The sequence below is a fragment of the Prenolepis imparis genome, unplaced genomic scaffold, assembly GCF_030444845.1.
Source record: "Prenolepis imparis isolate NDT839.2.m4 unplaced genomic scaffold, iyPreImpa1.0 SCAF_1, whole genome shotgun sequence".
Taxonomy (NCBI): domain Eukaryota; kingdom Metazoa; phylum Arthropoda; class Insecta; order Hymenoptera; family Formicidae; genus Prenolepis; species Prenolepis imparis.
This window is the reverse complement of record NW_028141159.1, coordinates 19,584,805-19,606,191: the sequence shown is the minus strand read 5'-3', so window position 1 is coordinate 19,606,191 and position 21,387 is coordinate 19,584,805. Positions and strand designations below refer to the sequence as shown.

Here is a 21,387-nt window from a genome sequence, read left to right as displayed (position 1 = left end):
TCAGACATAGCGCGCAATGTATCCTACAAATTATGAATTATTTTCACTCCAAAAAAAAATCTGGTGCTAAATCTAATAATCTCATTTGAACTGTTCAAGTTATATATAATTTTCTCGCCACAAAGAATCATGGGCTGTGATTTTGATTGACATCATGCAGAAAGACTTTATGATTTGCTTCGCGATTTTACATTGCGCAGAAGTCACAATTCCATTTTTTCCCCTCTTCTCCACGTGTATATTATAAATAGTATCCATTTGAATAATCGCTGGTGATCCGCTATTGTCCATTGTTGCGATTAAAGCAAAACGAAGACACGCGTCGGATTGGCGAGTGAAAAGAGACTTAATTCGACGCGACAGGAACGCGACACGATTTTCCGTAATGTATTCCGCGTGCTCGTTACTCGAAAATGCACGGTTAGATTGATTCAATTCGCGTCCGCGCGAATTTCTCGCCTCGTCAGGTCAGGAGCGAAGATACACTCCGTGCGCAACGTTCCCTCGCATATATATCCCTTCTCATCTACCGGGAGATCCGTCCCGAGACTATTTGCGGCCCACAAACGTCGACCAGAGGCGCCTCTTCGTGGAAACCGAACGCTCGGCGTTTTCGTGCACGTTTTCGTAGAGAAACTGTGTCTTCGTGTCATCTGTCCGTTCTATACGTTTCTACTAGCAGAGGGTTTACGTTTCGTTTTCTTCCGCGCAAAGATACTCGAGGAACGGAGGAACCTGCGAGAGATGACCGAGAGACTAAGAGAGAGAGAAAGCTCTCGGAAGCTCGCTTAGCTGGAATTTTCATTCTATTACTGGAGAACACGTCGAGAGAAATGGATGCATGTATTATTTCGCACGTCACGATAGTTTTAGTCGGGATTGTTTAAGCAAGCGTATATGTATCCTTTCGAGTCTTCGCTCTAATCAATCTCGATGGTTTACAAATTCGAACTAACGAGAATCTCTCTTTTCTTCTCATATTAGAGATACACAGTTTCAAATGCACGCATGTTAGAAAATTTAGTTTATATATTCAGGAAACAGAAATCAAACTCTGTGTCACTTCAAGAGTAAGATTTTCCTTTTTCATTTTATATTAAAAAAATAATTCTCAATGCATTTTTGCATCCCAAACATTAAATCGTCAGGCATCGTTTGTGTTAGCGATAGCATCGATCTTGCTCGCATTTCGCCGAAGTTAATCCTCTCCGTGTATTTTGTCAGTCGCGTGCGCTCAAAAGACGCCGCGATGTTTCGTCCTGTTATACGGAAAATCCACACCCCCGCGAATCATCCGGCCCACCTACGAAGATCCGACCTACCGACAAAGATCATTCGTGGAAGCGGCACGCATTTAACTACTGCATCCATTCCTTTGTGCGATCTCTTCCCTACGTTCATCGATGCCAAATTAAAGCGGTAATTTTGCGCTCGCGAATCTTTGTCTGCGATAGGAGAACGAGATAGGAGACGAGAAGAGGCGCGTTTTGAGTGCGGTTTATCCAGGTGCACACCTTACGGCGGCCGTACACTTTCCGAGAGTTGGCTCACCCCCAACAGATGTGTCAAAGACCCCTTTCGTTGCTCTCTCGGTTGCTGATCTCTCCCCGCGGATTTTGTTCCCTGGCGCATCGCCAAAACCTTAGATGGCCGATTCGCGGGATTCGCAGATCCATTAGAACTCGGACGTCAATCTACCGAGATCCGGCATAGGTATCCCTGTTCGTGATTCTTGGACTGTAGTTAATGTTCCAAAAGGAACACTCCTCCGTTCGCGCGAACTTATTCCACATGATTTCTCTGAATACGAATATTGCTGCCTTATGCATGACAGATGCATATTCGAGCTTTATTTTTCTAAAGTTCATTTTAATTCATTAACCTTGTAAAAAACCGATTTGATTGATCTTGAATACTCTAATGAGACACACAGCGTGGTTTTGTATTATATATTTCATGTATACTAATAGATCGAAAATTGATCGATTGAATCAATTAAAGTACTTGGAATAGCCATTAAAATTTATTTCGGCGAAATGTCTAAATTAAGACCGTTATCCAGACGATGATTCGGAGCAACACAGATGCGTCTTACGTAATGACGTTATCGGATCGCCAGGCAGGCTCTGACAGTCATCCGTCGGGCGTGAAATCGGCTTTCTAGTTTCAAGACCGACGTTACTCGGCAGTGTACGCTTCAAATATAACCGACGAAAAGCACATATTCAACTCACGGTTTCCCGAAATACGCGCGGTAAATTATATCCTTCCCGGTAGAGAATCGGGCAATCTACCAAAACGTTTGGGACGCGCTATCTCGTTCCCGACAGTTATGTCTTCGTCGTTGTCGTGGATCCGGGGGTGCCATAGCCCCCGAAATTTCGCGGCGACGTGCCCTGAACGGGAATTCCGAAAATACCTGTCTCCAGCGATATCCTAGCTTCAGCCATCTACGGATTTGGCAGCGTTCCAGGCTATCGTTTCGTTAAAAAAAAAAAAAAAAAAAAAAGAAAGATCGGGAGTCGACTTTACGGAGAACCGTTTAAAGTATCTCGTTGCGCGTTCCAAAGGAAATTAAGCTCGTGTTAAACTCGAGTCGAGACGAGTCGAGATGAGTCAGACGAAATCTTTGATCAGGATGAGTTATGCGCTCGTTTTAATTCCGAAACGGCACTGATGGAACGTAAATGGCGCCCGCGCTGTAATCCAGCGCCTAATTGTTAAAATTGCACAGTCTCGGATGGCAACAAATTATTCAGGTCTTCTACTCTTCTCGGGTTAATAATTCGCATTTGTGTCTATCTCTCGCGGTACGACTGCCTGTGATCCCGAGTATTATTTATTTCCTACGAAGATTGCGTACAATGTCATCTCTAAATGTGGAAGTGTAAGTGCGGGTCAACGTACGCGAAATTGAATTTAAGCTTAAAGAGAGTAGGCAAAATTATAGCCAGAAACGAACCAGCAGCTGTTGCGAATTTATCCCGCTTTGATTTATCTCATTATTCTAGAATATTTAGAATTAGATCGATAGAGATTATACCTTTTCAGAAATATTGCAGGTACAGAAATAATGAGATTGCTTTTTTATACATAATATGCAATATATAAATACGCGCAAATAAATGCGTTGTATAAAAGTGAGAAAGAAGTAGAAGCTCTGTTACGCTTGTCAAAATTAATGTGACAGAAGTGTGACACATGCACGACATAACGAAAAAACAACTAAATAAAATCTGCCCAGATTGGTGCTCTTTTGTCCGTCTTCGCATGAGCGAAGGTTTCCCGAGGGTGGTTTACATTAATCCGGTTTGTGTAGTAATTTTCGTTACAACGAATGTGAAGGTGTGGCCGATCGCGCGCGCCACGGCTCTCTCTCTCATATAGAGAGTCGTCCTTCTCCGTATATTTAAACGCCATGAGCTTTTTCATTTTTCACCAACGTTCAATGTCACCGCTCGAAATAAACTTCCCTCATTGAACGTACATGGCAAACGCGAGACACGCGTTTGCGTGAGCAGGTAGGTATTCCGATCCTACACTGAGAGAATTTTCTCTTAGAATTTACCCTAAAAATCATGGTAATCGTGGGACAATATGGTATGGAAAGAATTTTATCTTGTATGGAGAGAATTTCTCTTATTAATATTTATTACAATAAAAATAATAATATCTATCACAATAAAATATAAAACATGTTTGATTAATTTTGCTAAACTGCATGGTGATAAATATTAATCAAGAAATTCTCATAAAATTCTTTTCTTACCATATTGTCCTCCAATTACCATGATTTTCAGGGTTAAGAGAAAATTCTCTCTGTGTAGGATGCACTATTTAATTTTCGTCTGACACATCTCCATATGCGATATAATTTGAAAAATAATAATTATATTTGAATATTATATAATATTATTTTATATTATATATTATATTTTTTTTATCATATAATATTGTATTTTATATTACATTATTGTTGTCTCATAAAAAAGTTCTATATTTGGACATTGAAACTGTATCAGAGAGAGAGTGAGCTAACAAAGATATTTTTTTTTCACTGTAACGAGAAACAAACTCTCGATGTCTTCCACGTTAAAAAGGATTAAACGGATATTGAATCAAATATTTGGATAAAGTACCGTAAGAGGTCCTGTCTCTCTTCCGAATCGCACGTGACGTCAGGCAAGTCTCGAGTCGAGGCCAAGTATTTTCAAGACCAGAGCTCGTTTCCAAGTAGTCTTTAGGGTTTACCGTGTCTAGAGGTGTCACGTGACTCTCTCGAGAGTTTCAAGGGTACGTTGCTCGGTTTACGGACGGTTGCAAAGAACTGGTGCACCGACCAACTCGGTGTACAGTTGTCTTTTTCTCCTGACATTAAAACGACGACGATGACGCGGAATGAACTCGAAAGAACACTCATCGCGTAAGAAATAACGATTCTCGTTAATGTCAATTTGATGGATCACTATACATTAGAAGTCAGAAATAAAGTGTATAAAATAAAATGGATCAAAAATGTATAACATCGTTTATGAAAGAAATATTGAAAGGAAAAATTTATCTTGTCTTGCAAGATTCATCGTGGCTTCATGTCATTATAAAAATAATTTTAAAAAAACCATATACGCTTTACGTAATAAATTCTCAATGTTCATGTGCTTAATTAATTTAATTTCTAAAATCAAGCTTTCATTTATCTTTCTCATCCTTTATCACAACCGCGATCTGTATGTAGAATTCTAAAATAATAATTATTAAAAAAATTCAATTATGAAACGTGTAATTATCTATCAACGCTTGATGTTCGGCTATCCTGGGATTTAATTTCTTCGGACAATATCGTACAGAGTTTGCATGATAATATGCTTCTCGTAAAGCTTCAATTCGGCGCAGGACATTTACGATTCTCAGTCTCTCATCCGTGAGCGAGCATCGCGACAAGTAGTATTAGCGTTCGCGAGATGCAGCCGCATAAATTAGCATGTGTGCGCGTGCGTGCGTCGGGCGAAAAAGGGATTGGCTTGGCACTTAAGTGCCAGCAAAGTATCCCCGGCTCGGTCGCGTATAAATCGCCGCCCTCGCCCACCGGAGCGAATTTACATTTTCGCCGACCGTCGAATAATTTATCCCGGGCGAGATTACTTTGTCGCCGGCGCGTGCGAGCAAAAAGGAAACGCATGGAGAGAGGGTGGGAAGACAGGTTGAGGGCAACCTGAGGAAATTATTCGCGAGAGCGATCAAGCCCGGTTCTCCGGAGACGGCTTAATCGGCGGTACCCCCGGCTCCCCGCACATACACCGTGGGAAGCGGCGATTAAAGTATACGAGCGAATTTTGTTGTGTGGCGCTTCGTCCACTGACTTTTCGCAAGCCGAATATCAGAGGAGAATTTATGGAGTCGAATAAAAAAAAAAAAAAAAGCGAGATCCGCGCCGCTTTTGATGATATGAGAGAGTTCGCGTACCTTGCACTTCCGTATTAAATTTTCGCATCGCCTTTTATATTCGTTTGTTAGTTTTTAGAGAAAAGTGAGAAAAATATTACATCTATTATTTAAAAAAAAATGAAAAAATGAGGACAGTTTCTTATTCCGTGACATTTTTGCCGAAATATTTCGTCCTCTCTCTTCGTTGATACATTCGTGTCATGGTAAAAAAAGTCGGTTCAGAAAATGTTATGCGCGCAATGATGAGATCATTACACGGTTGTCGGGCATTTTCGACGCGCAACGCGCGATAAATCCGTCCGGAGGTTTCCACCCTCTCGCGAGATGAAATCTCCGCGCGCGAGTCCCGATTTATATACGAGCGATGGCGTGTGGCGCGAAAGAGAGCCCGGTAGCTTTGATGTTTTGTCGAAGAGGGAAGACGAGATCGTAAAATAAAGCGCCGTTTCGCGGAATCGCGAGAGAGGAACGACACGCATAACCCAGTTGTGGGTCCGAATTAAATCTACCAGAGGCAGTTATGTTACCGCGATCGTATTTCCGGGTGTGTTCGACGGTGAAAGAAGTCGCGGGAGCATTTATCCGTGCTGTTCGGAGAAGATGCCGAAGAAACGAGGAGCAGATGCTCGCGAGCGAGCATCACCGAAATAGACGCTGGTCCGCGATATTCGCGTTTGATTCGAGAATTCCGCCGGCGCTCCTCGATGCCGGAAATCTGCTCCATTGCATAATTCTCGCTTGTACGCTTTGAGGCGCCTCCTCTCCCGGTAGATTAACCGGGCGAAATCTAGCGTGCAACTTTATCGCGGAGAGAAATTCGCGAGAAATTCGCCGTTTACTCGAGGCGATCGAAGCTCGAGAGTCTGGCCGACTCGAAATTTACATTAGGAAACTTTGTTACGACGAGAGATTTCGAGGTAATGAGAATTGCCCTGCGTCGAAAAAGACATTATATCTAATTAATCTCGAAAATTATTTGATTCGCGCGATCGTTATGTCGACGCAATTACAGAAATTTAAGCACGACACGTCTGCACGTCTAAACAAATTAAGAAATTAATGGCCTCTCGATTTAACGACCATCCTGCTAATGAGCGTCGGAATGATCGCGTGCTCGCTTAAGCGCACAGGAAAACGATTCTTGGAAAGTTTCTGCGACGACGATACAAACATTTCAAAAAATTTTGAAAAATTTAAGCTCTCGAAATTCTGACGAATGATTTGATACTCAAAACAGGAAGTACACGCGATCGAGAAGCATTCACGATCGCTCGTATGTTGCAGCGTACATACGTACGTGACATCAGACATGCACCGGGTTAACACGTTGCACGTCGCGATAACCTTATATACTTCAGTCACCGGGAATGGCCGGCTATACACGTTGGTAAATCACGGTCGAATTTATTTACGTCGAGAAGTAACGGACACGCAGCCGCTATCCGTATCGGAGAGCTGGAGAAGAGAGAAAGAGAGAGCCCTCTTCATGGCCAACTAGCACGATTCGTTCTCGTAATCGCTTCGCTCATTGAGGCCCCCCACCTCTCACCGCGGGTGCCTTTCAGTCCGGCAGCGATTCTTTATGCCTCGCGTAATCAGATAGACGTAACGACATCGTTTGTCATTACGAACCAGTTGTAACGATTGCCGAGCGATTGGTACATCGTACATTCCATGCTGCACATCCATATCTCGCTGCGGATGCAGCGCATGCGGCGGCGGACTATGATGGACGTTCCTATTGCCGGCGACGGATTATTAACTGTTCTTGCCTTATTAAATTAACCCCTGCTTTATGCATTCGAACGCTGGATCGCGGTATATCTCGAAAGAATAATTAATGCACGATAATAATGGCGCAATATCAAAGGGCAAAGAAATATAGTATTTGAAATGCAAAATTATATTTCTCCTATTAAATTATAATGTTTAAAATATGAAATACATAATGCTTAATTTGTTAATTAAAATCTTATTTGAAATTTAGTGTAAGAAGAGACACGACTGTTCGAGAATTTCACAATTTTTTAATCTTTGAAATAGATTGCAACGGAAGATTATTCTACAGAAAGTAGCTGATTGAAGTAGCGATTGAAGCGGTTTATATATTACAGCACACACATGTCAGCTGTGCACCGACTTAACATATTGCACGTAATATGGCATGATAACATATACGACAGCCTCATATACTTCAGTTATCGAAAATGACCGAATCACAAATAAATAAATATGTATTTCTCGTCAAAAATTTGAAATAATTAATCGAAATAATGGTAAATATTTTTTATATACAAGTATGTAATTCTATTTTTTATTATACGTAAATAATATTTTATTTAAACAAAACTATTTAAATAATTATTTTTAGTAGTTTTTATTTCAATTGTGCCCACTGATACGATATATGTATATTGCTAAAACCACCCTTCTAACGAGGCTGTGACAATTTGTGACAGATGGCTAATCATAATTAACATAACGCGCCAATAATCGAGGAAGTAAATTTGACAACAAAATCTAAACTTACTCCCTTCGTTTTCGAGAATCGTAATTCTGCATCCCGATGCTTGTCATTGACAGAAGATGTGCATCGTCAAATTCGAGAAGCCAATATTATATAAGAAAATAACGCCAACCAGTTTAGCTTATCGAGATATCATGTCATGAACAAAACAACCGTTTGACTAATTGACTGTGCACGGGGCACCCTGTGGACCAGTTGGATATCTTTTATTAGCATCGTCTGCCGGACGTTCACGAATGACAGAAAGTCGGCGATTAGATGCGCGACGAGGCCAAACAAGGGGATGGCAAAAGCGGATCGAGACCAGACCGAGGCGTGATCGATCGTCTCGCGATTCAAGCGAGTCACGTAGACTTATTGTTAGTATATACTCGGTCGAGACGAGCGATGATTTTCACGTGAGACGAAGAAACGCCAACCCCTTTGTTCTATCTTTATTAAAAATCCGTTTTACAGAGAGAGAGGTTATTTAATTGATTATGCTGAAAATACGGTCTTTTATTTCGTCGTCATCGCAAGTTGAGCTCTATTATTGAAATAATTTGAAAATTTTTTACATTTAATAAAGATAATACTTTTTATTTGTCAAACATGTAATTTAGATTTTATCTTATCGTAATTTCAGCAGTGTAGTTCTTTCTTCTTTTATTTTTGTTGACATCAAATATCAACCTTGTACTTTTTACACAAGTAAAGTGGTAAAATTGTCTAGAAAAACGATTATTAATTTTTCAAATCATTAATTTTTCATCATCATTTCTTATTAGTCAAAATTTAAAAGAAATGTATCTCCTGATAATGTCTAGATAAAAGAAGCTATGCGTTAATTTTTTAACATTTAAGTATCTCCAAAATATCTAAGTGAAACGAATAAATATTTCGATTAAATTTTTGTATACGCGACAATACAGATATATTTCCAATTTTAAGATGAAAAGAATTATACAAATAATATATAAATCGTTTCTCCATATTGCGATGAATAAATAAGTGTTACGAGAAAAGGCGATATTTTTATTTGCGTGCAGTTATAATTAATTTCTTATTCGTTGAATATCTCCGAAAATACCGCGTCTGAAATGCGACTTCCGTGTTAATTGTAAGTGTAACGGGCAGCAAATGAAAGTGGAAGATGTGTGAGACTCTATACGCGAGAAGATTATTTAAATCAAGCCGTTGTTACAGGCGTAACTAGGCGTCCTAGTTCCTTCGATCTACTCGCAATTTTGCGCTTAAGACATATAGATGGAAACTGGGTGAAGGTTTCACTTCGTCGAATCCTCTCGCGGCGTATTTCCGCCTGCGCGATTATTATTGCAGCGTGGGCGTCCGACTGCACTTTATTTCCGGCTAAAGAGTCCTTCGGCACCCGCTGAACAACTGAATCGGACAACTTGTCGTCAGCGATGGTTACGTTCTGTTCAAACACGCGAACCGTAATGATCTAACTTGGTCTTATCGATGAACGTAAGAGACATCAATGCAGAATGAAATCTTTGAATATTTATTATAATATTACTTATATATTCAAGTATATAAAAATGTTTATCTTTAAAAGAAAATTAAGCCTCTGTCAGTCTTTTTATATAAAATATTTTTCTTTTTTTCCCTTTTTGCACAAGTCTTCCAATTAGTCTTATCATTAATGTATATTTACGTCAGAATTTTTCACATCTATCTATTCAAACGTGCAATCTATAATGAGTTCAGACATGAAATATGCATCAAAAGCGTACGATATTATTCGCGCTCGAAGCTATCGCTATCTGTCGCTCCAGTTTCAGCCGATATTCCCACGGTTGGCTGGAATCTCGCAAATAGCCGTCATTTCTCTGGGGCGGTATATTTCCAGTGCCGATGTCACGTTCTCCAAGGCCTTATGGGAACCATTCGCGCGACCTTCCAAGCGGGCTTGCACCCCGAGGAGAATCCGCGGAGCCCGAGTCGAGCCGGGCCGAAGATCAACCGTGCATAGCAATCAGCCTTCGCGATGTTTCGCAGATATATAAATGCTTCTCTCGCGGTACTAGCTCGAGGAGAGTTAATATTTCATGCTGTCCTTAATTGGTAACGTGAATACGAGGCGCGTCGAAAAAATCCTACCGCTAAGTGAATTACTATAAAACGAAACGCTGAACAAACTATTTATGGCTCGCGTCCTTCTCGAAATATCCCATCCTGACATCTACGATCATTAATTCACAATAATTTGAAAGGTATTATCATTACTCACACGTACGATATTAAATACACATTAATTTTCATTGTGACGCGAATCCGATTTGAAGTTACGAGCGGAGAATTACCTGGGGATCGTGCCCCGTCTCTGGAAAATTATCTGGAGAAACGTCGGAATTTCCCCAGATGGCAATTACAAAAGTATCTCGAGGCAAAATGATCCGTGAATCGTCCGATGATTCCTCGAAACGCTCTATTCGCGCCGACTAATTAAGTCGCGGCGATCTAAAGAGATCGCTGTATTCGCAGCTGCGACGGATTCTGAGTAAGAGAGACGAATAGTCTGTCCTGCCTGTCGGAGAGCTTGAGACGATTATGCTCCCATGCCGGTGGACAGCTAAGAAAGAAAGAAAAAAAAAAAAAAAAAAAAGACGACGAAACGCGGAGAAGAGACAAAGAGGCGCGACCCGGAGAAGCGTCCCGACGTCTGGCGTCGCGCCAAGCCGGCTCGGAAAGAATACAGAAGGAGCAGCACGTGCTTCCGACATCCCGCGATTTCGTGAATCGTTGCCGACGCCCGTGCAATTTTAGTCCGCGCTCGATTGAAATTATTTTGGCACGTGGAGAGCGCTCGTTCTCTCTCTCTCTCTCTTTCTCTCTCGCCTTCTTTCGCTATAAATTCGGCTGGTGAACGAAACAGACGACCACCTGACACCGACGTTGGCGCGATGCCGATATGGCACACGTGAGAAGTCTTTCAGAATTGAACGATAACGATCGATTCACATGTCTCGATTGAGATTCCCGCATGGAAATCTATTTGCAGAAATACGAGAGAGATATAAACCCTTCGTGCACAAAATGACTTAAAGCTTGAAAAAAAAAAATAGTAATGCATCTTTTTATAACGATTTAAAATAATATGCAGTTTGTGTGCAAAATTATCAATGAATTTGTACACTTTTATAATATTTAATCGCGAAAAAATCGTGTAAAATAAAAAAACATCTACTTTGAAAAAAAGTTGATAAAATTAAGAGATATTTTGAATCTAAAGTTTTCTTGGAGCTTTTTCTTCCGAGAATCTCCAAGCGGCGGCTTTGCGTTTAAGCGGGTTTCTGTGGAATAATAAATAGTGTATCTTCTTCTCTCTTGTCACATGTGTGGCGGATCTCGTACGATATAAAATTACTTTTTTAACTTTTTTTTTTCTCCAAACTCTTTAACAGTTGATTTATACGACATGGTCGTTCCAAATTATACAAAATAAAATTTTAGCACGTAATAAATTTAGAAAATCGCGAACAGCTTTTTCGTGCAAAATCATAAATTGTCAGAATACATAGATATCACCGATTATTAAGCGAAAAAAATTCAAGTGTTAACGCGACATGCAGTAGTACATCCTGGCGTAAAAAATTCCATCAGGATTATACGCGATACACGGTTGCAGAATATGTCGGACCAGTTTGTTTGCATTTATCCACTGCTGTCACGAGACAGAATGTTCCAATCTCCCTTTGACCTATTTAGGGTACAATGGAAATGGGAGTGCCGTGGCTCGACGCTCTTTTCGCGATTGACGTTAACCGCGCGTGATTAACTTTTTCACTGCATATTTCATTACGCCTTGTATTGCCAGGGATTTGTCTACATTTCCTAACAGCACCGCTTAAAAAAAAAACAAAAAATGCATTTCAACTCAACGTAAAGCCGAGGAAAAAATATAGAATTTCGAAAATATTTAATAAAATTTATAATTTATTAAAATTCCTGGATTTATATTCTCTCGTATATCTGTAATAAAAAGAGGAGTCCCGAGGATTTCCAAAGGAACGACAGCACCGATGACGCACTTCCCCCGTGAGAGATAATCGACATGGAAAATGAGAACTGTCGTTGCGCTTTGTGTCATGCTATTCTTAAGATATAATAGAAACAAAAGGGTTCTCTCCCGCACACATGTGTCATTTATGCGAGGCAGTGCTCTGAATCTCGCAAATCTGACCGACGGAAAATTTTATATCCCAAGGCACGCCGATTCTCTTCTGGTAGCTACGAGAGAAACGTGCGAATATCTCTCTCGGCTGCGTACCAATGGCGTGATCGGAGGGACATAAATTTCCAGTTATAATCAAGCTGACTTATTAAACTTGCAAATCACCGTTTTGTGTAACACTCGAGTTATTAACGAAGCGAAAAATTCCACTCTATAGTCGCATATTTTAAATAATAAATCACGGATTACGCAAAATCTCGCTTCCGTCACAGTGTGACACTATCTCTTTGTATTGTATCAAGTTATTAGGTATATAATATATATATTGTCACATTTTTTATATTTTATATTTTATTTGTATTGTATTACTATAATATAATTCGTATATAGAATATTACAATTTCCGTTCAGTGAAATCAAAAGTCAATAGACATTAATATTATATGCGTGGATTATACTTGAAAAATACATGGTATAATAATCATTACCTCAAACTTATCGATAAAAAAAATAATTAATAAATAAATAATCAGCAATAATTTATGCATAGCAAACTTTTACATAAATTTTATGTGTTTCTTCGATTATACCGAATAATAATATAGTAATCAAGAGATTTGATGATACGTGCAAAACAAAAATCATAGAAATTAAAAAATAAAGTTTCCTAGATTATGAACATATTTGGCGGAAAATCGCGTCGGAGCGTGTTTCGTTTTGTCTCATATTTTTCACGGATATGTATGGCGACTCTCCTAACAGATTAAACAAAGTTATTCGGATTTGAGTATCACGAGGCACTCTAAGCCGAGTGTATACATAGAGAAAATACTAATACCTCGTGTTCAACAGTCATTAACGTCCTTGACGCGGCGAGTAATTCCAGGTCTTTCTTCAATTTCAAGAACTAATGCGGGAATAATATTCACCCGGACGCCGCCGGACGGTGATTAATGGCCCGCGTAATTTTTCACATTGCTTATAGCCGCACTGATTTACATCTATGCGGATCTCACCTCCCATGGCAAGACATTATAATGTAAGGTGAGATTTATGTCACCAAGGTATATATATATATATATATCTTTCTCTCGCCGACGGAATGAAATCATTAAATCCCCGAGAGATATTTTATTCGCCGTTAAGTACGCGATAGTCTAACAAAAACAAAAAAAAATTTTTTTTTACGAAATTTTTCTCCTCGGCAATTCAAGATTGCACAGATTTTCCACGGAGCTGTCGCGACAGAATTAATCGTAGCATAAGAAGCTTATTTAGGAGAAAGAGGGCAAAGGGGACTCAAAAGAGTATCAGATTTCAAACTTTTGAAAATTCTTTAAGGCCCTTAGTGTCCAGATAATCGAGACCACATGGATCCCAAGGAGGAAAACAGTGAGTGCCAAGTCTCCCATTGCGTCTACCGAAATATATATTCTCGAAAAGGCTGCGTCTGTCAAACTAAAAGAGAAAGGTCAGAGAGTTGATTCGGGAAAAAAAACTGACTCTGACCGCCGGTCTAAGGCATTAAGCCCTATCGCGCGAGCTTCTCTCTTTCTCTCCTCTCTGCCCTTGCTCCAACTGCAAGCGTGAAACAATGGCTCGCTAATGGCATGGTAGAAGAAGAAGGCATCGCCGGCGCGCAAATGCGGCGGCAACAATACACCGGTACCGCAATAACGAACGCATTGTTGGTAGGCGCCGCGACAAAGGGCCCGCATTATGAGACGTATTAACATGTCTAGGCGCATCTCTCACAAGCGCTGCCCCCTTAATAATTTACTCTCTTTCGCACCAAGGCCTGATCCGCGCATCGCCGGATCTCTACCCACGTGTCGCTCGTTACCCTCCCTCCTTCCCGTCATGTCTTTATCTTGCAACGTATGAATAACTATTTTGCAACAGTAGTTGCATCAACAATGTAAATCACATAAGCCTGGCTGAACACTTTAATCTCGAAAAAAATGTATCCATTTGATTTGCAAGTCTTATTCGATATTGAAGTCGTCTTGTTACTTTCTTCGTGTAATTTCAAGGATTGTTCCGCGTTTTTTCCGTATAATTAATTTTTTTTAACATTATAAAATTTAGATTGAGTGCCACTGTTGCTTGAAATTTATTATCGTACGACTCTAATTTTCCTGCTATAATACTTCTCGAAAAAGATTCTGAAAGATGACGCCGCCTTTTTTCCGGCCAACCCTTTTCAAGAACACGCGTTTCGACGACGTGTGCGATCGTCTCGAGACAAAACGAAACGCCCACGTGAGGCAATACACATGGCCCCGGACAACACTTGGAAAATGTGAAAATTAAATGGATAAAATCACATTAATCACACAGGGTAACGTTCGCTAAGATTTATTTGTGGCGACATTGTTATAACTGCTGCGCAGTTTCGGGCGAGATAACTCGGGATTTTTTCGAGAGTTTAGACTTGGTTTATCTTTTCCGAGGAAATAAATTAGAGGAACCTCGAGAGGAAGGTCATCCTCTCTCTCATATCCCACTTAAATTTTCATTATCTACAGGACATCCGAGTCCTCGGGCGTTTCAACTGATTTAGATTTCATCTAAAATTGCTTCCTTTCAGTTTGTGTGGATAACTATTTAGTGTACCAATCTCAGAGTAATTTAAAAGGATCTCCATCGGATTAATGCGTCTCACAGATAGCGAGTCGAAATTATTCAAATTATTTTCTTGACTGATTTTATCGAGAAAGACACTCACCTTCGTACATTTGCGCGTACTGCGGAAATCCGGCAGCTCTCAACCATTTGCAAGCTTCTTGCGCCTCGATTTCTGAAAGAGAAATTACAGAATTATAAATTAGAATTAAACATTATATATGCAAGTATAAAAAAGATAAATTAGAGACTTGCTAATATAGAAACATTTGCATGAATCAATGTAATATTCGCGAATTATTGATCGAGAGAAAAGGCGCGGAAAATATAATGCGAGGTCGAGATCGCAAAAAAAAATCGCTAGAACGATGAGAGGCGCATCCTGGAAAGTCGGTCGTCCCGCTGAGACGAGTAGGACGGAGCAGAATTCATAATACGAGTACTGGGCGATCGCGTATCCGCAGGGCGATAAAACACGGGTAATCATCAGTATCGATATCGCCGCGGCGCGGATTTATCGATTTCCTTAGCAGCGGGTAGCCTCCTCGCGAATGAGCGGCCAACGTCTTTATTTTCCGCCTCCAAGAGTATCTCACCTGCGGCGCATCGATAGTCGAATCGCGATGCACCTTTTAGTTCGCTCTTCGATTAATCTACGACTCTTACGGCACTATTAGTCGCGAGCGAGAACGTTGTTGTATTTCAAATGTATCGGGCGTTTCTTCGATTACAGATTACTTCGATTCTATAGAAATCGCTTCTATTTCTTTCGTGATTAAATTTTTATTTATTTATTTATTTCATCTTCTGAATTACATCGGAAGACAAAGTGATTCAAAGTTTTCGAATGCTTCAAATTTGGATACAAAATAGAAGCTTTGATGATATTTGTAATATCATTCATTCCACGAGCACATCTTGAATGCAATGCGACGATGGTATTATTATTGTGATGCTCGTTGAAGGGGAAGAAAAAGAATGAAATTAAGCTATACGAGAAGTCACGCGAGGTCGACGACACGAATTTACGTAAGTAGCCACGCGTTCATGTATATGTATTCACAGTACGTATTCACGTATGCCACTTATAGACATGCAAATGAACCGTCTCGCTCCTAAGTGCCCACCAATTGCGTTCGGATCTCAAGTCGCATGAAAAGGATGCTTAGAATGTTTTCCTCCTTTCTTTCTCGGTTCGCGCCTTTGCGAACGTATAATAACGTTAATTCCACTAACTAAACGAAATTTATACAAATTAGTACATCTCCGGTTTAGAAGAAATTATCGTCAAGACTGGAGAGCAAATATTTATCATAAACAAATAACACATTCGAGTGTTTCTCTCTTATGGGATAGATATAACATATATTTCAATGCGCGGGAAGGACAACAATCGTGACGAAAATAAGTGGGTGTTTATGCGGTGCCTGTACAGAGAAAAATAGCAAACGAGAAATGTAATCCAAAGGGCGAATATAAAAATTCGCGAGCAAAAGGAGGATGTGAGCGAGCGCGAAAGAGGAGAACAAGACGACGAGGAAGCGGATGAGGAAGAGGAGTTTGCCTTTACTGCAGCGGAGATCGTTACGGCAACTAACGCACAGTCGCTCCGCGGACGCGTGGGCGAATTATAATGAGATAAAGTATCTGTATAAACGTTAAAAATATCCCTTTTCCGCGCGCTGGAACTGGCGAATAATAATAACGCGGAGTATCGATGCCGTCCGTGAGAAACAATGGAAAATGGCACGCGTTTTACATTCGGCCTTAATAGTTCGCGCTTTGATACGGGAAAGAAAAATTGACACAATTAAATGTCAACAAGTTGGCGTTTTCAAAAAAAAATTTCGTTATTTATTTCGCGACAACACAATCTCGAAATATATTGAATTTCCCACACGCTACATAAGCATGATAAAACTCGCGGTGCATCAATTCTCGAATTTCTGTTGCAAAATAATCATTCAGATCGTTTATGCGTATTTATATCATTGCAATATAAGCTCGTCAAAATATCTGATTCTAGTTTCAGCTTGTGTATGAGCTTCAATGGCTAATTAAAATAGCGAATTGAAAATGATTCAGAGAGCCGCGGGCTACCGGAGCGAACCAATTAACAGGCTTAATTGGAGAGCTTCCGAATTCGAGTGGTTTTCCGCGCGGAAGCCGATTGGCCGTGCAACAGGAGTTAGAAGGTACGGGGTTCTTGCTAGCGGGAGAAGCTCGAGGAAGGGCTTTTATCTCACGCGAAGCGGCACACCTACGTGCCGCCTTTATGCAGAATATAGCTGGAAGTTAAAAGCAACGACCTACCGCAAAGTTGTATGCAAGTGTCTTATCTCGTGGTAGATTCTCGTCGCGTGGCCTCGCAAAGAGGATACGAGCGAAATGAGTAAGGAGAGTTGTGTGTTGGAAGTTATTAACACCTGACAAGAGAACAAAAGAGAAGCAAAACTTTATTCTCGTCAATCTTAATCATGTATAATCCAATTTAAATGTATTTACTTATTTCCTTAACTTTCCCCTCCTCTCTCAATTATACTCGCTAAACAGAATAGATAGGGTGTCTATTCTCTCTCTTATACACGTTTCGATTATCTTTACATATCGATGAAGTTTCTCTAGAAGATTAGCGAAAAACAGAGATGTATATATGGAAATGCTATTATGGCGACATATGCAAGTATGAAAAAAAAACGAACGCGACGGCACGGTCGACGTTAATCTCGTTGCAATCGGTAGTTGCAGTCGCTTGCCGTGGGCTTTTATCGATCCCCGCGGGATGAACATTAATTAAATGGCCCATGTCGATGCGGCAGTTTGTTCGACAGCTCGTTGCTCGTTACCGTGCGTGTGTGCGGCGCCCATTTTTTTCGGATTAAAAACATCCTCACGCACCGTTGATTAATGTGGAACGTCGCACGTCAGGATGATGCCGTCGTTCGATTTCGAAATATCGGCCGATGCACACTTTTTTCTAACTCCCAATCGATCCAATTTGCGCGTTTCCTACGGATCCTAGAGGATTAAACGCGCAATATAAATGGCGAAATTCCAATTAAACTAATCCTCCTCGGTCTGATATTATTTTTATTTCCAGATGCACTGGATGTCTCCAATATAAAGTCATAGAATGTTCGAATCTCAAGTCATGCATGTCATTTTTATTTCAATAGAATTAATCAGTCTTATGAATATATAAAAGTAAAAGAGATAAAAAGTCAATAATTAAAAAAGAATATAATAGCAATACAGATGAAATATAATGTACTCATAATAAAATAATCAAAAGTAATAAAATATAGAAATACTATTAAACTAACTTAAACTAACTATTAAACTAATTAAAATAACGATTATATTATATACTACTTTTTTGATTATTTAATATTAATATTTTAATATTAAAATATTTTTCAATAGTTTGGACGCTTAAATATTTCAATATCAAGTGAATTCAAGCTTTCAGTCAAATTAAGATTTCAAACAAAATTTATGCATCGATTTTGACGTCAGGATCAGAGTAGGTCAAGCATTAGAAGAAGCCTGAAGTGAGGCTGGGATGTAAAAAGTGCCAGAAGCTCTATGCCACAGACCGAAGTCGAAGGACAGGTCATTTTCACGAAAGCACCGTGTATCGCGTCCGTGTCCCACAATTTCGAAATGCGCAATTGTTCACGGATTCAGGTCAAGTGTATGCATCCGAAACACATTCTTTCCCGACCAGTTATGACGTAATCGTTTTCACGTAGACACGGTCGGGTGAAGCTTACATTTCTATTATCTGAAATTCCGCAATATATTCGCGTGTCGTTGCCCAATAATTATTAACCGGAGAGGTAGCCTTCCGGAACAACGATAATAAATTTTTTATTCACATCGAGGATAAAAACATCAACGCAAAAGTTGAACTAAATAGAGCGGAAACACGCTCGCAACTTCTTCCTGAGTTTATCCGCGAAATAAAACTTTCCGAGCAGGGAAAGTAAAAACGGAAACGATGAAGAGTAGTATAAATATAAGAACGTTGATATATTACATTTTTTGCGAAAACATAATGTGTTACAGAAGAAATAAATTCGTAGCTTTATATTTTATTCATTCCGTTTCCATCTATTCAATCAATATTTTATATAAAACTAATCAAAATAATTAATTGTTTCTTCGAATAGAATTTTTATTACGTCATAGCATCCTACGTGCATTCTTGCGAGGACGTACTTGTTTCATTCAGATAGTTTATTGTAACAAATCGAATTCTTAAGCGAGTTTATTGATCGTGTACGCAACATCGTCGTATATCTATCGTTAATCGAGTGCGATCACAGTCACAGTCCTGCAAATATGTCATTGTTTTCGCATATCGTATCTATAGTGGCGGGCTGGCGCCAAAGATAATTTCTGCTCGATGGATATAAACAAGTACTATACGAATATCGTGGAACTATATGTTCCTCGAACAAGATTTATTTTCATTATTATGCAAGCCTCGAAAACACGAATGAATCACGCGATATAATGATCGCGCGCCGGAATTTAATTCGGAATAGTCATGTGATGCAAGTATCTCTCGCTTCAGTACTAAATTAGGCATTTCATTCTAATATAATAAACAAATTAAATAAATGTATTCATTGTGCAAGTCAACTTTCTCTAGTTATTTCAATATTTATTAATGTTTCATGATATTAGGCTTATTAAAATCTTATAACTTCCTTGTCCAAGGAAAGTATGCATTTATTTGTCATTCTTGACAAGCATAAATTATTCATGGAAAGGAAAGGAGAATGCATGAATATAGTACGTTGTCACAGCTGTGTCTAAATTATATATCGTGCTAATCAACGTTCCATTTCGTTTCGCGATTTGTGCTCGCCCAAATTAGAATAATATTAACCGTTGATTTTAACTATTTTATACATAAACGCATAAGCTGGTACCACTCCTATATTACGTAATGATCTCTATCCGTGTTGGCCGCTGAAAGATCTCTTGCAATTCGTCCCCGTTACTCGACAACTCAACCTTTGTTCAGTGATATACGGCAACGTTATGCCCCGCATTTACGATCTTTCATTGCATAAACATTTGTCTAATGAGTTACCGCGCGTTAGGGCGATCATAAAGGCAATTGAAATTTTTACATCCATTCAGTAACTTATTTCAACCGCTCATTCGTGTTGACCCTTGTAAGAATATATGAGAATGTCCGGCTCTGATGTCTTAAGTTTATTAAATTTAAAAACCAATATATAAACATTGCAATTGTAATTAAGGATAAAAATACATACTATATTTAAAAAAAATATATGCTGTGTATTTAAAAACATGACAATTTAACAGTTTGATGAAGTTTGATATTTTAGCAATCTTCTTTTAACAAGCGTAGAATGCGAATAAACTCATGAATTTTATGTTACATGTATATTACCTGTTTCGTTACATTATGTAAAATAAAAGAAAGGGTTAATTTCAATTACATCATTATGTATGTATTATGTAAACATATTCAGCAGTTTCGTAAGCATAAATTGGCATAGAAACGTCATTGTACAGGGAAAAAACGTTAACGCGATTGCTGGTGACGCGAGAAGTGAATTTCTCTCACGTTAAAGAAGCGGTAAAGATGTCCTCTAAAGTGCGTCGTAGGTTCAACAAATGGGGATCAGCGGGGTGTACTGAAACGCGATGCCGCATGCTGCGACGGTACAGCACGTTGTCACATTGACAGAATTCGAGAGAAGGGTCGACAAAGAGGACCCGGGTCCTTCTCCACGTTGATTTGGGACTCACGGAACCGGTTGGCCGCTTTGCATAGGATTCTCCTTCGTGATTTGCAAAACGTAGTCTTGCTGCTGAGATTCTTTCTAAGAAAACGGATGTGTTTCGATAATCATTAAGCGATGCATCCAAAAACTAATAGTAATAGAGGTAGCTGAATCCCGTTGTGCGAAAAAAAATGTTAAGATTATTATTTCTCTCTTTGTGCTAGCACTTTAATAATTAATATATATTATTGTAATAATATAATCGTAATTATTATCGTTATCATTTATTAAAAATTATCTTCCCTATTTTTCTCCCCTCTTCCTCTCTCTCTTAATTATTATTATTACTTTTGTTAATAATTATTTTCGCAATATCTGACCGAGCTTTTCTGTGCGAAACCTTTCTGCTGAAATTTCATAATCTGAAAGGAACTTTTTTGTATTTCTCTCATTGGCACAAGTACACCCCGCTGATTCGGACGAAATCCACTGTCACATTTCAAGGGTAACCGCCAGCCTTTAACAACCAGCGTTCTTCGCGGTCAAACACTGGCCAACTTCGCATTTCGTTTAGGCACGGAGATAAATCTACACGGACAAGCGGGGGAGGAGATACAGCCCGGTTCACGAAGGGACAGAAGGGGGGAAAGAGGAAGGAAGAAGAAAGAAAATAAAAGAAGAAAAAAATCGAGTCACGCCTTCGTCCCGGACGAAGGTTTGCAAAATCTTCCACCGGGAAAAAGCGATGGAAATAAAACAGGAACCTTTTTCTCTTCTGGGAGAACTTTCCGTGCGCGCGATTTGTCTCTTTGACATTGAATAATATTTGATTTGCGCGATTACAT

General features: G+C 39.5%; 1 protein-coding gene across 2 annotated transcripts in view; it reads right to left on the bottom strand.

Moving 5' to 3' along the window:
- Positions 1–21,387, bottom strand: part of Cv-c (RhoGTPase activating protein) — a 218,669-nt gene that overhangs the window by 33,034 nt on the left and 164,248 nt on the right. For both annotated transcript variants that reach the window (XM_083036275.1, XM_083036282.1), the window contains exon 9: positions 14,878–14,949. In XM_083036275.1, coding sequence (XP_082892401.1) covers positions 14,878–14,949 — 72 coding nt within the window. The remainder of the gene's footprint in view (positions 1–14,877; positions 14,950–21,387) is intronic.